Genomic DNA, 13904 nt, shown 5'->3' on the forward strand with positions numbered 1-13904 from the left:
AATTAAGCACTGTCGGGTAGTAGTGCAACCTCAGACTTCTAGAGGTGTCCTAGAGGTCAGACAAGACTTCAGCTAGATGAATGTTAGCTACATTCAACAGCGAACTTCAAAAGCCCTTCTTATCTGTCCTTCTTTGCCGTCTCTTTTCTTCTCTCTGTCTTTTTTTACTCCACTCCAGTTTTCTGTCCACACGTTTAGAAGAAAAGGGGATTGTTGCATTACTGCTAACAGGAAGTGCCACAAAGGTCCGCTAGTGCTCGTTAGGCAGATCTTAGAGCTCTACAGCAAAGAGTAAAGTCTTTTGTGAGGGGACTTAAATGTCTGTAAGAGGGTCCAATTATGCGGCCAATTGTTTTGACAGAACTGATTAGCTCACAACTTAAAGCACTCCATTAACATCACAACCAGCTAACAAGTTTTGTGCTATAAAGAGATAGTACGACAGAACTTCTTGGTCTTTCACACATTGTCAGTGTAGGACACTATGTGACACTGATGACAGGCTAAAGCCATGAGATTGATGGCAGGACACCCGGGTAGAGCTGACATCAATAGAGCACTGAGAAGTAATGAGCAATACAGCTAAATGCTGCTGGAGCAAACATCAATCAAACTGATGCTACGCTTTATATACTTTATTATACATCTACTTTATTGTACTTTCTTGTTGAAATAGTGATAAATAAGCATTAAAATAATATTTCACCCCAAAAATGAAAATTCTGTCATTATTTACTCAGCCTTATGTCATTCTAACCCATATGCTTTTTTGTTTTTTTTGTTTGCCGTATACAAAATGAGGTATTTTGAAGAATTGTTATGCAGCTCTTTTCGATACAATGACAGTTATAGAACTGTCTGACCACGTCTGTCAAGTTCCCAAAACAAGGGGGGAAAAACTAAAAGTGTTCTGAAGCCATAACATAGCTTTGTTTGAGATACATACTGAAACCTGAACGTCTATGAACTTCACTTAATAGAAAAGAGCTGTGCGTCTTTGTTTTCCCCAGAAATAAAAAAAATTACATATATTTTTAGTCAGTTGGACTGACAAGAGGCTAAAAAAGACAGTTTATGGACTATTCCTTTAACATTTCTACCTATAGTTGACGGTCACATACCAACACAGTTGAATAACGGCTCTTTCTTGCACTGGTTTGAGCAGCCATCTCCATTAGCGAAGTTCATGTCATCACATTGCTCTCCAAGATATCTGAAAGGCAAACACATTTAAGTCATTTAAAGAGTTACATCACACAATTAACATCACTGCTATATTGCAGCTAGTTTTTTGTTTCAAATATATTTATGTATATGTTACTCCATAGACTTGAGAAAAAAAGTAAAAAAAAAGTGTGTAAGCACTGCATTCAAGTTCACTGCATATGCTGTGAGAGTAAAGAGAGTGAACTGACTTTTGGATGAGTCCATCTCCACAGTAGGGTGAGCCCAGCTGGTGAGAGAGAGGTGGAGATGGTTCACTCTCTGCTCTTCTAGATACTGTCAGCACATGGTAGGTGTACGTTTCATCAGACTTTAAGTCCCTGGAACACATAAACAAGAGCTATTAATATGTTTTTAAACTTGCAAATTATGGGGTGGTTTATGAAAGCCTGCATTCCTAAAAATGTAGTTGAATAAAATGTTTATTCAGCTAGTTGAGGACACATTAAATTGATAAAAAAATAAAATAAAAAAAAGACAGTAAAACATTTATAATGTAATAAATACTAAATGACTTTATCAAACCTTTAATAGCAATCTGCTTACCTTGACCTATGTTTGTTAAGATATTAACAAAGTTTAAATATTTACAGCTGAGAGATGGAACATTGCTTTTGAATGAGTGTTTATGGGACAGTTCTAGTGTTTGCCATTATAAGGCAATAAGCACACAGTCCATTTAATTTAAGGGATTTTGTGCAAAATCCTTTCTCCTTTCATCCTCAAGCACCAACAATTAGATGCTAAGAAAGGATGGCTGTTGTAATGTGACCCTATGTAGAGTACAAAGCGTGCTGTACTCGGCACTCGTCATGACTGTAATACAACCCTTCAGGTACAAGACTCAGAGCGCAAGACTCAGCTGAAACAGCGCAAAGTAAAGCTCCAGTCATCATCTGTGCCGGGATCTACACTGATCCGGATCTTTTTCTCTACATTTTGGCCTTCTGTCCACACAGAGATGGCATTTTAGTCCAGAAAATACTGAGCGTTTTGAAGAAGCTTTCCCAAGTGGATACATTATAAAATGCTGATGGACTGTGATAATGAAGGTATTTGAATACGATGATGCAGGTATAGTCATGTGACGATAGATGTCTACTGTATGTTTATGTGCCTGCTATGTGCTAGTCACATGTAGCGTTGTTAAAGAGAAATGTTACTTTGTACAATCTTCATATTACATTTCTCCAATTGCTGTCCTGCTGTAAAGCACGAGGGCAATTGCGTTTTAGGCCATGCATGGAATGGCCATTGAGTAAAATGCCTTTCCTCTCTTATTTATCTTCACCTCACAATGAAATGCCAAGAATAGAGCAATGGAGAATGGCGGTTAAGGGAGCGCATGATCAATTGGTGGTAAGGTACTTTTCTCCGGACAATACGCCCATCCGTCTGCATTACCAGTCCTTAAATCTTCCTGCTATCGACCCAGCCGCTTATGGGGCTCGGGTTAACGAAAACATTTTAATCGCGACTCAGATCAACCCTAAAAACCTCCGTCTGCACATATGCTTCTCAGATCCTTTACACCGCTTTAACTTCCCGCCTGCAGGAACACAAACTTGGAGGGATTGCGCAGTGTGCGGAAAGCCTCACAGCTGGTTCAGGTATATTCGACTCAATCAGCTCCACCATGAGGCTCTAAAACCCCACAAGCTCCTCCAGCTGCAGACTTCCCAAACAGTCAAATATGGGTCAGAGAGCCTCAGTGGTGTGAGAACTGTCGAGTGCCAGAGGACACTTTGCTAGAACTGCATACGGAGTCTGAGCCAACCCCCAAAGGCAGGAGCTGGAAGATCTTGGCCCGCAATGTGGTCTTGTGGCTGTGTTTTTCTAAGACATGTTTGTTGTGGAGAGGCAGAGCAAAGCTAAAAGAGTACTGCTGCTATCCTTAACAGCCACAGTGACTCCTGAGGTAGACCGTTGGCTCGGCTTCCACAACGAGGAAAGGATATTTTGCCCGTTAAATCGAGCAAGTATCAATTTAGCCATCAATACGAACTTGCGGCGAGGCTGTTTGTTTGTGAAATCATAATCATTTATTTGAGCAACTGGAGCTTTTGTGCATCACTTAAAACACAGAGGAGATCATTCTTAAAAATAAACTTGTTTTATATCAAAGAGACAGTACATGAAATGCTGGAAATGAAATCAGCGTTCAAATGAAATTTTATAGTCACAAGAGAAACAATTCAGATGTTGCAATCTGTCACAGCACCTTCCTGTTGTCGTGTTTAAGGACGATAACAACATTTTTCAAGCCTCTGTGCTGGAATTTGTGGTAGCTCATGACATCATCGCTATTCCCATGCGGGATACCCCACAGTAGTGTGGGAAAACACTGTAGCTACGAGCCTTTCACTCTTAAGTCAATAGGGTGGGAGCGTGCAACACTGACAATGTTCAGGAAGCACACTGGCAGTTAAACAAGACAGTAACCAGACACTAAAGCAGCTCAAACCTCTGGGTATAAATATGACCAGTTTCACTTCCAGAAATCATAATGGGTTAGTTTCTAACCTCATAGGTTTTCATCTATCCAGAGTTTTTTTTTTTTTTCATATGGGTTAATGACATATAAAGGGCCATTCACACAGAACACATTCAGTCATAAGCAGTTGAATGAAAAACAACAACAACAACAACAAAAAACCTGCAAAGTCTCGAGACGCGTTTTTTACTTATTTTTAAAACAAATGTTTGAGATCTTACAAATGTACTCTTTGTATTCATGAAAGTTTCATTTTGGTTTTGAAACATGTTTATACTATTCTCATGAAAAGTTGGTAACACTTTATTTTACAGTGTCATTGTTCTTTATTAATGACAATAAATTATGCATAAACCAAATCAAACAAAAATCCTAACCCTATACAGTACATGCAGTTACTTAAAGTCCCTGTAAAGGCAATTCTACAAAAAAATTCTAAACACATTATAAGTGCTAGAAATGTATTGCTAAAACATGTTACAAAGACTGAGAACTGTGAAGTACTAAATTGTGGAGTTAGACCGTTAAACAGTTTTTCACCCTTGCTGTGAGCCGGATTTTTTGGGCGGGGCTAAAACGGGGGATTGATGACGCACTGCGACCCCCTGAGCTTGATTGGGCCCCTACTTGATGATGCACGGAGTCACTAAGCCTATCGCTCAATCGCGAGTTACTATCAGACAGCCTACAGTTTGCTAGCTACTATGCCCACGGCTCTGGCTATGCCTTCGTCATGTAAATGCGTATTCCCTGGATGAAATCACTTAGAAAACAGATCGGTGTCCTTATTTAAATTTCCGAAAAATGATCATATCAAGAAGAGGTGGATTTATCTTGTGAAGAGCTAACGTTACCTTGATGGAGAGCTGATGATCACCACCACACCCGCCTCTGTAGAGATCAGGATAGTTTACTTTCGTTGGAGACAACTGGAATTCACTGATAATCCGCTGTTACTGGTGAATGGGGCCGAACCGACTATCTCCCGCTGTCCGCTTCGGCCTTCATCCTCCCGTCGCGCCGACATGCACGAGCTGTGCGCGAGTCATATTTCCCGCGAGTGGGCGTGGTTTCAGCGCAGCCAGCGGACACGCCCCCAGCGTTTGAGAGCTGAGACTACTGCTCATTTTTTCGAGATTTTGATAGCTTATTTTATTTACTTGGCGGCTTTTTTAATCATTGAAATTGGGCTGGGTGGCTAATAACACATTTTTCGGTGGTATGACAAACTCAGAACACATACTTAATTTTGACTTTACAGGGACTTTAATATTACTCACTACTTAAATGAACGATTTCAGCAAAACAAAGACACCTTAAAATGAAGTTTAACTGAAAAGTTCAATTTTAATGACTTTAAAAATGTCCTGTGGAGTAATCAAGTAAAAATTAAGGAAACACTTTATTTCAATGCTCCACTTTAGACATTCTACTAACTATAAGTAACTTTGCATCTGTTACCCTAACCTAACAGTCTACTAATACTCTAATGAGAGTCAGTTGACATGTAGCTGCAAAGTTACTTTTAGTTAATAGAATGTCTAAAGTGAACCATCGAAATAAAGTGTAACCAAAATGAACAGTATCACATGAGAGCACACATGTTGATCATTTTCAAATAATGTTTTTCTGTTTTCTTTTTTTCCTTTTACAAATGATTAATTCATAAATATATAAATATATAAACTATATACATAACATCTTACAAACTTAACTACCTTAAAAATGTCTTATATTAAAACAAAAACAAAAAAACATTGACACTGTCATGAGGGTCTGCAGGGGTCCTCTCTTATGATGTATTTTTATTGCTTTTTTTCCTGAATATTTCAGTATGAGTTTGTTGGTTGTACCACATGGCATTTCTTTGGTTGCCAACCATTTTTCAAGTATTAATAAGTAAAGCATTTTAAAAGTTTTAAAACAAAAAATATGCCAAATTGCTCTTCTTTTTACCTATATCATAATTTTTATAATTTTAGCAGTTGTATCACCTTGACATTCTGACTTTGCACAGACTATAAAGAAATGTCATCTAGCATATAAAATATGGAATGAAAACTGGTATGATTTTTTGTGCAATGTGGTCTGCACTTCAATGCAGCTGGACTTTGAAACAAGCTACGCAGAAGAGTGAGATATACAAGTCTGTCTTTTCTGGTGCTTGTAATTGAGCTCTATAGAGGAGCACACACATACTCCTCAGTGAAACCAGTCTTTCTGAAGGTACTCCTCTCTTTCAGCCCAGATGCTGAAAAAAAAAATCATATTATAGTATTCGCTGTATACCTTCAAAAGAAATCAAAGAGATGCAACTCATAATGCTAAGCCCTCTGTGCAGCTGCTCGCTGCTGGAAGTGTTTAGGAGAATGATGATCTAAAAACTTAATTACTTCAAAGGAGTGGAACTAATTTGTCATTTAAAATCAAAATCAGAGTTCACATGGCTAAATAAAACAACAACACAACCTCAATCGTATAATTTACCAAACCACAGCTGTTTGGTCATACCGCAACTCAACCCAAGAGATCCATCAAGTGGTGCTTACTATACGCTGTGTATCAATGAAAGAGAAACATGCTGCTGGAATCCATGACAGCTACAAATGTGAAATTCTTGCAATATTGACCTTCAAGTAGGTAAGACACAATCTCTTCAGATTACTACAGAAAAACAACAAGACACCGCACAAAAACAGATGTCTAACACAAAATGGCTTGCTTGTGAATAGATACTTGATGAAAATCCCTATAGCTATTCTGAAGTCTCTGCTTTAGTGCCCGGTTATTTTCAACAGAAACTAACTCCATGTATGCATGCAACAGCTTTTAAATTATGCACAAGATAAAATTACATTTGCATATCCTGTAGGCTACATGCTGAGGAAATGCAGCATACATTTTTAGGTCATGTGTTCTTTTACAACACTTTGTCTTGTTGCTGTGTGACAATCATATTGATAAAATTGAAAATGAAAACAGTATGGAGGTTCTCCGAGGCCATGCTGTTTAATCACTCTCCATACTATAGCAGCGGTGATCTATAGCGGCTGTTCTTTGGCTGAGATCAGATATTACAGCACATTCCCCTGCCACACTGAAGAGCTCTCATTAGGAAGCCTGCCTCTTTTAGCCAGACACCACTTTGATTGGGGCTGCTTTCACTGGTCACAATGAGTGATTGCCTGCCTCTATTGGAGCCAAACTAGGCTTGCACCTGGAGGATGAAATGGCCATGTAATTTTGTGCCACTCTGGAGCTGACAAAACATTTTACGGCACTTGTTTTCCTGGACGATATGAAAACGATCTCTAGTTAATTGTCACACAGTGATGAAGGATCAGGACTGTGTGGACTCAGCAAAGGCCACCCACATAGAGGGCGGAAAAAGGAAGAAGAAGGGTGAAAAACAGATAGTGGACGATAACAACAACGGGACTGACAAGAATCATGCATGTAATAATGCTTTTCATTTCAGGTATAGCAAACTGTTTACTGATCAAGCAAACCTCATCAAATGATTACTGTTAATTTAGTAACATTTGTCGTAAGTGTTTGGTAAACATCTCCCAACCTTCAACTCAAGTACATAACATGACAGTAATTATGAGTTTTTCTCTGAAAAACAAACTGTTTTTGTCCTGCCACCATTTTTACTGGCTCCGTAAATATTTATATAGAAGTAGTAAGGACTTATATATAGAAGTAATCTAGAAATAGAACTTTTTAGCAATGTACTACTATGTGATTTCAGAAATAATAATAATGATATTTAAAATTTTCTACCATTCAGCCTTTTGGGATAATTTCTTTAAGAAATTAATACTTTTGATAATGTTACAAAAGTAAGTTTCTATCATCATAAAATCCTGAAAAAAATGCATCACCGATATAAATCAGCGCAAACATTTTAAAATTTGGATTTGACAATTTGACAAGTTGAAGTCACCAAGTCAAACACATCAAATAATGTTAGATTTAGGAGCAGCACAACACTGTTTGTTCAACTCAGAGTGACCCCAAGCCATCAGTCCATACAGAACTTACTGTTGAGCCCTGAATTACACGTTCATACTATCCAACTACTGCTGTGAATTCCTTTAGACTAGCCTCAGTGCAATAAAATATCAGTACTCAAAAAAAAAAAAAAAAAAGAAACTCATACCCATAAGGGGAATTTATACGAACTCAAGGAATCACTTGTTCTGGTACTGAATAATGAATTTGGCTTTTAGCTGAAGTGAAGGTCTTTCTGAAATATCCTGTATTACTCCTCAGAACAGCTTTCTCAACAGCACTTTTGCTTTGTGTTAATGAATTTCAAATGAGGGGAGTTTCTAGCTGATCCCAGAGCGGTACAAGCCTGCTGATACACTGACTGATTTACACACCATCTGGTGAATACTGTGCAGCATTAATATATAAAACAAACCTTTTCAATAACCTTTATTTGTTTGTTTAATAAAATGTATTTGTTAAGATGAAGACCTCACGTCTTTCCCTAATATACTGCTGCTGCAGCTGTCACTGTATTCACTGTAGTTTCACTTGTCAGCCAACTTTTTGGAAACAAGAAAAGACACCCCAAAAAATCCCAGAGTTAGGACAGTGAAGTTCAGCGGGTTCACGTTGGGTCTTGTTTATATGCACTGATTTGATGTTTTGTGAAAGCTAACGTACATTATTGGCAGCCTGCCGTCTGAGGTATGGTCTTGTTCTGCCGGAGAGGCCAGCATTCAGAAACAAAGAAGAAGAAAAAAAAAAAAAAAAAGGCCAACACAATTGATGCACAAAAGGAAACAGAGACAATGTCTGCCTACTAAATGATAAAAGTCTCCATTAATGTATTGTTAATAAGAGGCATGTTTGCCAGAAAGAAATAATGGGTGCTCAATAGGCATTTTTACAGCTTTTAAGAAGCCCTTTGAAATTGGATCCATGTTTCATGTTTATACACTAGTTATTTCAAGAAAGTATCCCAAATTAATTGCAGAGGTTCACAACAAAGGTTTGGAGAAAAAAAAAAAAACATGAGAAAAGCCTGAATTTAATTGGAAATGTCTTTCCACCTAAATACCCTTGCATACTGCACACTATCCATCCATCCATCCATCAATTTTATCTATCTGAGGTGGAATCTATCTGTCAGCCTGTCAAACTGTCGGCCAGTTTCTGCTGTCATCAAAGAGGCAGAGGCTCTTCAAACGCTCTCCAACTGTTTTGTGGACATTTCGAATTTATGAGTATCCCATGAAGTTAAACTGCCTGGGAGCACTTCGCCATGTATCTCTCAGAAGACAACAAGCTGGCTGTGAAATTCTTTGAGCTGACCTGAACCCCCAGCCCAAGGAGCAAAGGCTATGCCTGAAGACCTCACACAAAGTACCTAAGACGTCCATACAACGGCAAAGCACATCAACACATGGCTTAAGCAAAGAAACCATGTGTTCCTAGAAATGTCTTGAATAGTATAGTGTCATTCAGTCATCTTTTGTTTATGTTGCCAGTCATGTTGACACACAAAAAGGAAACATTTTCAACGGCCCTTTAAGAGTTCATGCATCTACGTTTGCCATTACAATTGTATCATTACATCAATCAAATGACTAATGATATGTATCGATGTAATGCATAAAAATATATATTTTTATACACCTTTAGAAACACCTTTTTTTGACATTTACATTCTACATATTTACTTCATAGCGCGCATTTTCTTTTCAATTCTACAGGCGGAAGATGATCACGATGCAGCAACAAAGCAGCACTGTCATAAACGGCTGTCACGGTTCATCGATCCATGTGTTCATTTTGTGTATCTGTTAATATGATTGTGGGTGTGGGATCTATGTGTGTGTTGCTTGTTTGTTGCTTAGAAACCAGCTGATCACTTAATTGTGGTGTTTTGAGTGTTTCCATCAGTTCAACCCGTTTGTCAATAAACTGCTTGCTTGCAATTGGATCTTCGACTCTCACTGTGACAGATCGAACCGACCATCATTAGATCCAGCAAGCACGGCGGAATTGCAGAACGAACTGACCAACATGTGGATACCGCGGAGTGAGGTTTTTCCACCTGGAGGAGATTCAGGGTCTCATATTTCCTTGTTTGAGTATTTTGCCATGGGTGCGCAAAGGACCGAGGAGGCTGCAGCGCCGCCTCACTCTCGTAGACGAAGGAGGAAGGGGGCATCCACCGTCCCTCAAGACATGGAGGTCGTCACGTCTGCCGATCCAGAGACTGTTCAGGTCACGGCTGTCGATCCAGAGACTGTTCACGTTACGTCTACCGATCCAGAAACTGTTCACGTCATGTCTGTTGGTCCAGAGACTGTTCACGTCACGTCTGCCGATCCAGAGACTGTTCACGTCATGTCTGTTGGTCCAGAGCTGTCCACCATCAGTCCTACCAAGGCCAAGAGGGCTGTCTTCACTTTCTATGCATTGGCTGTTGTGCATGCATGGAGGAAGCATATGAGTTCTGCCGATCCAGAGACTGTTCACGTCACGTCTGCCGATCCAGGGACTGTTCACGTCACGTCTGCCTATCCAGAGACTGTTCATGTCACGTCTGCCGAGCCAGTGTCTCCGGACAAGATGGCCGCCGCCGAGCCAGTGTCTCCGGACAAGATGGCCATCACCGAGCCAGTGTCTCCGGACAAGATGGCCACTGCCGAGCCAGTGTCTCCGGACAAGATGGACGTCACCGAGCCATTGTCTCCGGACAAGATGGCCATCACCGAGCCAGTGTCTCCGGACAAGATGGCCACTGCCGAGCCAGTGTCTCCGGACAAGATGGACGTCACCGAGCCATTGTCTCCGGACAAGATGGCTGCCACCGAGCCGGTGCCTGTTCCTGAGCCGGTGTTTGTTCCTGCTCCTGAGCCGGTGTCTGTTCCTGTTCCTGAGCCGGTGTCTGTTCCTGTGCCATGGTCGCCCAAAGGGCCTGCCCCGTCCTGGTCACCTGCATCGCCCTGGTCGTCTCCACCATGGCCACCTGAAGGGTGGTTTCCACCGTGGCCGGCCGAGGGGTCGTCTCCGCCCTGGCCGCCCGATGGACTGTCTGCTCCGCCCTGGCCGCCCGATGGACTGTCTGATCCGCCCTGGCCCCCCGATGGACTGTCTGATCCGCTCTGGCCAACCGATGGACTGTCTGATCCACCCTGGACACCTGATAACTGGCCTGCTCCGCCCTGGACGTCTGTCCGGTCTGCTCCGCCCTGGCTCAGCCCTCCCGTTCCTCCCTGGTCACCTAAGACTTTCTGACCCGCTAGGTGGGTACCGACCGGGCTGGTTTCCCTCCCTCCCCTCCCTGTTTTTGTGTTTTGATCTGTCTGTCTGGTCCGTTGTTGTTTTGGTCCTTGTTTGCCTGAGTGTGTTCACCTGTTCTTTGTCTGAGTGTGCTCACCTGTTCCTTTTGTTCTTAGCTCTCTCTTCGATGATTACAATCGCCAGGTAGGCTCTCCTGGGAGTGCCAGGAGGCACTCTTAGGGGAGGGGGTACTGTCACGGTTCATCGATCCATGTGTTCATTTTGTGTATCTGTTAATATGATTGTGGGTGTGGGATCTATGTGTGTGTTGCTTGTTTGTTGCCTAGAAACCAGCTGATCACTTAATCAGCCCGCAGCTGCAGCTAGTTAATTCTGTTTGTTAGCTGCCTATATCTAGCGGGAGTGATTATTGCATGGTGTCGGTTCATCATTCCGGTTTGTCCTCTCTTACCCAGTTCCGGTGCCTGGTTTCCTTGCGGAGATAATTCCTAGATCTCGTCTGTGTTCCCAGACTTCTGGAGATCGTTGGAGTCCTCTTCTTCCAGTTACCGTTGACATCCGCTCAAGGACTATTCATATCACTCATCCTCTCCTGTATATCTGCTTTCAGGTCGCCCGCCTGCCAATCGTGGTGTTTTGAGTGTTTCCATCAGTTCAACCCGTTTGTCAGTAAACTGCTTGCTTGCAATTGGATCTTCGACTCTCATTGTGACAACGGCAGCCAAAAGAAATGAAGACAATGTATTCTGTTCTGAACTCAAGTCATGAGAAGCGCAGAAGACTGAAAGGCTTTCTTGACTGTTGTCATTGCGTTTCTCATTGCACTGCCCAGTGATGAGCTGTCATCAAACAATTGATGATCTAATGTGCAACTTGATCCTTTTTATAATTTACTTTTCAAAGGTGTATTTTTTGTGATGCATGTTATGTATATGGGACGCAGGATTTACAATTTTCAGAGAGTTATTTACAATATTCAAAGAGTTCAATGAATTGTTCATATTATATTTTGGTTGCATTTGTGAGTTGAAAAACTTGAAGGAGCTCAAGTTGAAGCACTAAAATGATTAACTAGAAATTAAATAAATAAAAGCTAAAACACAAAACTGTCCAAATGCTAAAATTAAAATGAAAACTGAAAGTATAAAAATAAAAGCTAATTATATATATATATATATATATATATATATATATATATATATATATAAACGGTAACACTTTACAATAAGGTACATTAGTTAATGTATTAACTTACATGAACTACCAATGACAAAAATATTGGTTACAATGTTTTAATCTTTGTTAATTTTAGTTAATAAAAATACAGCTGTTCATTGTTTGTTCATGTTAGTTCACAGTGCATTAACTAATCTAACCAAATACAACCTTTGATTTTAATAACGTATTAGTAAATGTTGAAATGAATATTGAAGTATTGATAATTCTTAGTCCATGTTAACTAAGGTAGTTAACTAATGTTAACTAATGAACCTTATTGTAAAGTGTTACCATAAAAACTATAATAGTATATAATTATTACTAAAATAACACTGTATTGTAATGAAACATTAGATTCACACTCCTAATCCTTACCTGTCCACATATTTCAGGGTGGGTTCCTGAAGGATCAGCCCGTGTGGTGAGTGTGTAAACGGTGGCTGGCGAATCAGTCTATAGTGTAGAGGATGACACGACCGGCACAAAGGATTGTCTGGCTTTGAGGCGAGCAATGTGGCGTCGATTTCCAAGTGCTGCTCCATGGTGAAGAACTGCACCCCATACACCTCCTCCTTCACATCTAGCTTCAGCGTTAATGGTGTGTCACAGAACGCATACTGTGGACCCAGCGAGATGTTGTAACCACTAAGGGTCAGCAGAAGGATGTCGTGGATTGCAGGCAGTCCAGTCTCCTCCAGGGAGAAGAAGGTGACCCAAACAATGAGGGAGTCAGGTACTAGCGGATAGGCAAACTCGAGCTGGAGCATACAGCCTTGGGGTGGGCAGGACGCTGAGCCAATACTACTCGAGTCTAGGCCGGCGTTTGGGCTCCAAGTGCTGACACTCGCTTCACAGGCCTGCTCTACATCTGGTGGACCTAAGGACGAAAGCAAAGGATGAAAACCAAGAACATGTCTCAAACTTGGTAGCACACACACACACACAGAAAACATTTTCTTTGCCCTTTAATCAAATTCATCAAATTTATGGTAAAAAATGTCAGCTGTGGATTGGCAGAACTTTACCGTAAAAAAATATGGTAGCAACATTTTAGGATTTTATGGTAAAAACCCTGTATATCATTAATTGTTATAAAATTACACCCTACCACTCTGTTTTGTACATGTACAATATCCTGATAACCAACTCAATAATACAGGTGGTAAAAAACCATTGATGAGAATAGTGTATTTATTTTTTATATTATTTAAAAGGTGTATTTTGTGTTGTGAAGTAATTTTTAAAGTAAAATCTGTGTTTTTTTTTGTTTTTTTTACTGGTTGTGTAAAATAGACACATACTATTGTAATTCACTAATAAGGTGCAGTGTCATGCACACAAATACAAAACAGTACAACACATATCACTAAAATAATGTAATAAACATTAATTAAATAACATAAGATGTGACATAAAACCAGAATGTTTCATAACTGATAACAAAAATTAACAAGAAACATAATTATTAAAACAATATTCAATCAAACGTAAAGTCTCATGCAGGGGAAATCAGTTATGGATTTTCAGTCTAAATTATAAGATGATCATTTGTTTTTAATTCCAAAGTCTGTATATTATTTTACTGTAAATCTACTTAAAATGTCCTGTTAAATCTATTAAAAGTGGTTACCGTATTTTTTTTTACACTGTAGCATGCTTGCTATGGGGTTGAAAACCCTTAAACCTAAGAATAACC

At 40.0% G+C, this 13904-nt stretch overlaps 1 protein-coding gene across 1 annotated transcript in view; it reads right to left on the bottom strand.

The window, feature by feature from the left end:
* Nucleotides 1-13904, bottom strand: part of pappab (pregnancy-associated plasma protein A, pappalysin 1b) — a gene marked incomplete at its 5' end in the record, with an annotated part of 107818 nt that overhangs the window by 57834 nt on the left and 36080 nt on the right. The window contains 3 exons of the mRNA XM_084413222.1: nt 1122-1213; nt 1416-1544; nt 12584-13085. Coding sequence (XP_084269348.1) covers nt 1122-1213; nt 1416-1544; nt 12584-13085 — 723 coding nt within the window. The remainder of the gene's footprint in view (nt 1-1121; nt 1214-1415; nt 1545-12583; nt 13086-13904) is intronic.

The sequence above is a fragment of the Rutilus rutilus genome (assembly GCF_951802725.1).
Source record: "Rutilus rutilus genome assembly, chromosome: 7".
NCBI classification, from domain to species: Eukaryota; Metazoa; Chordata; class Actinopteri; order Cypriniformes; family Leuciscidae; genus Rutilus; species Rutilus rutilus.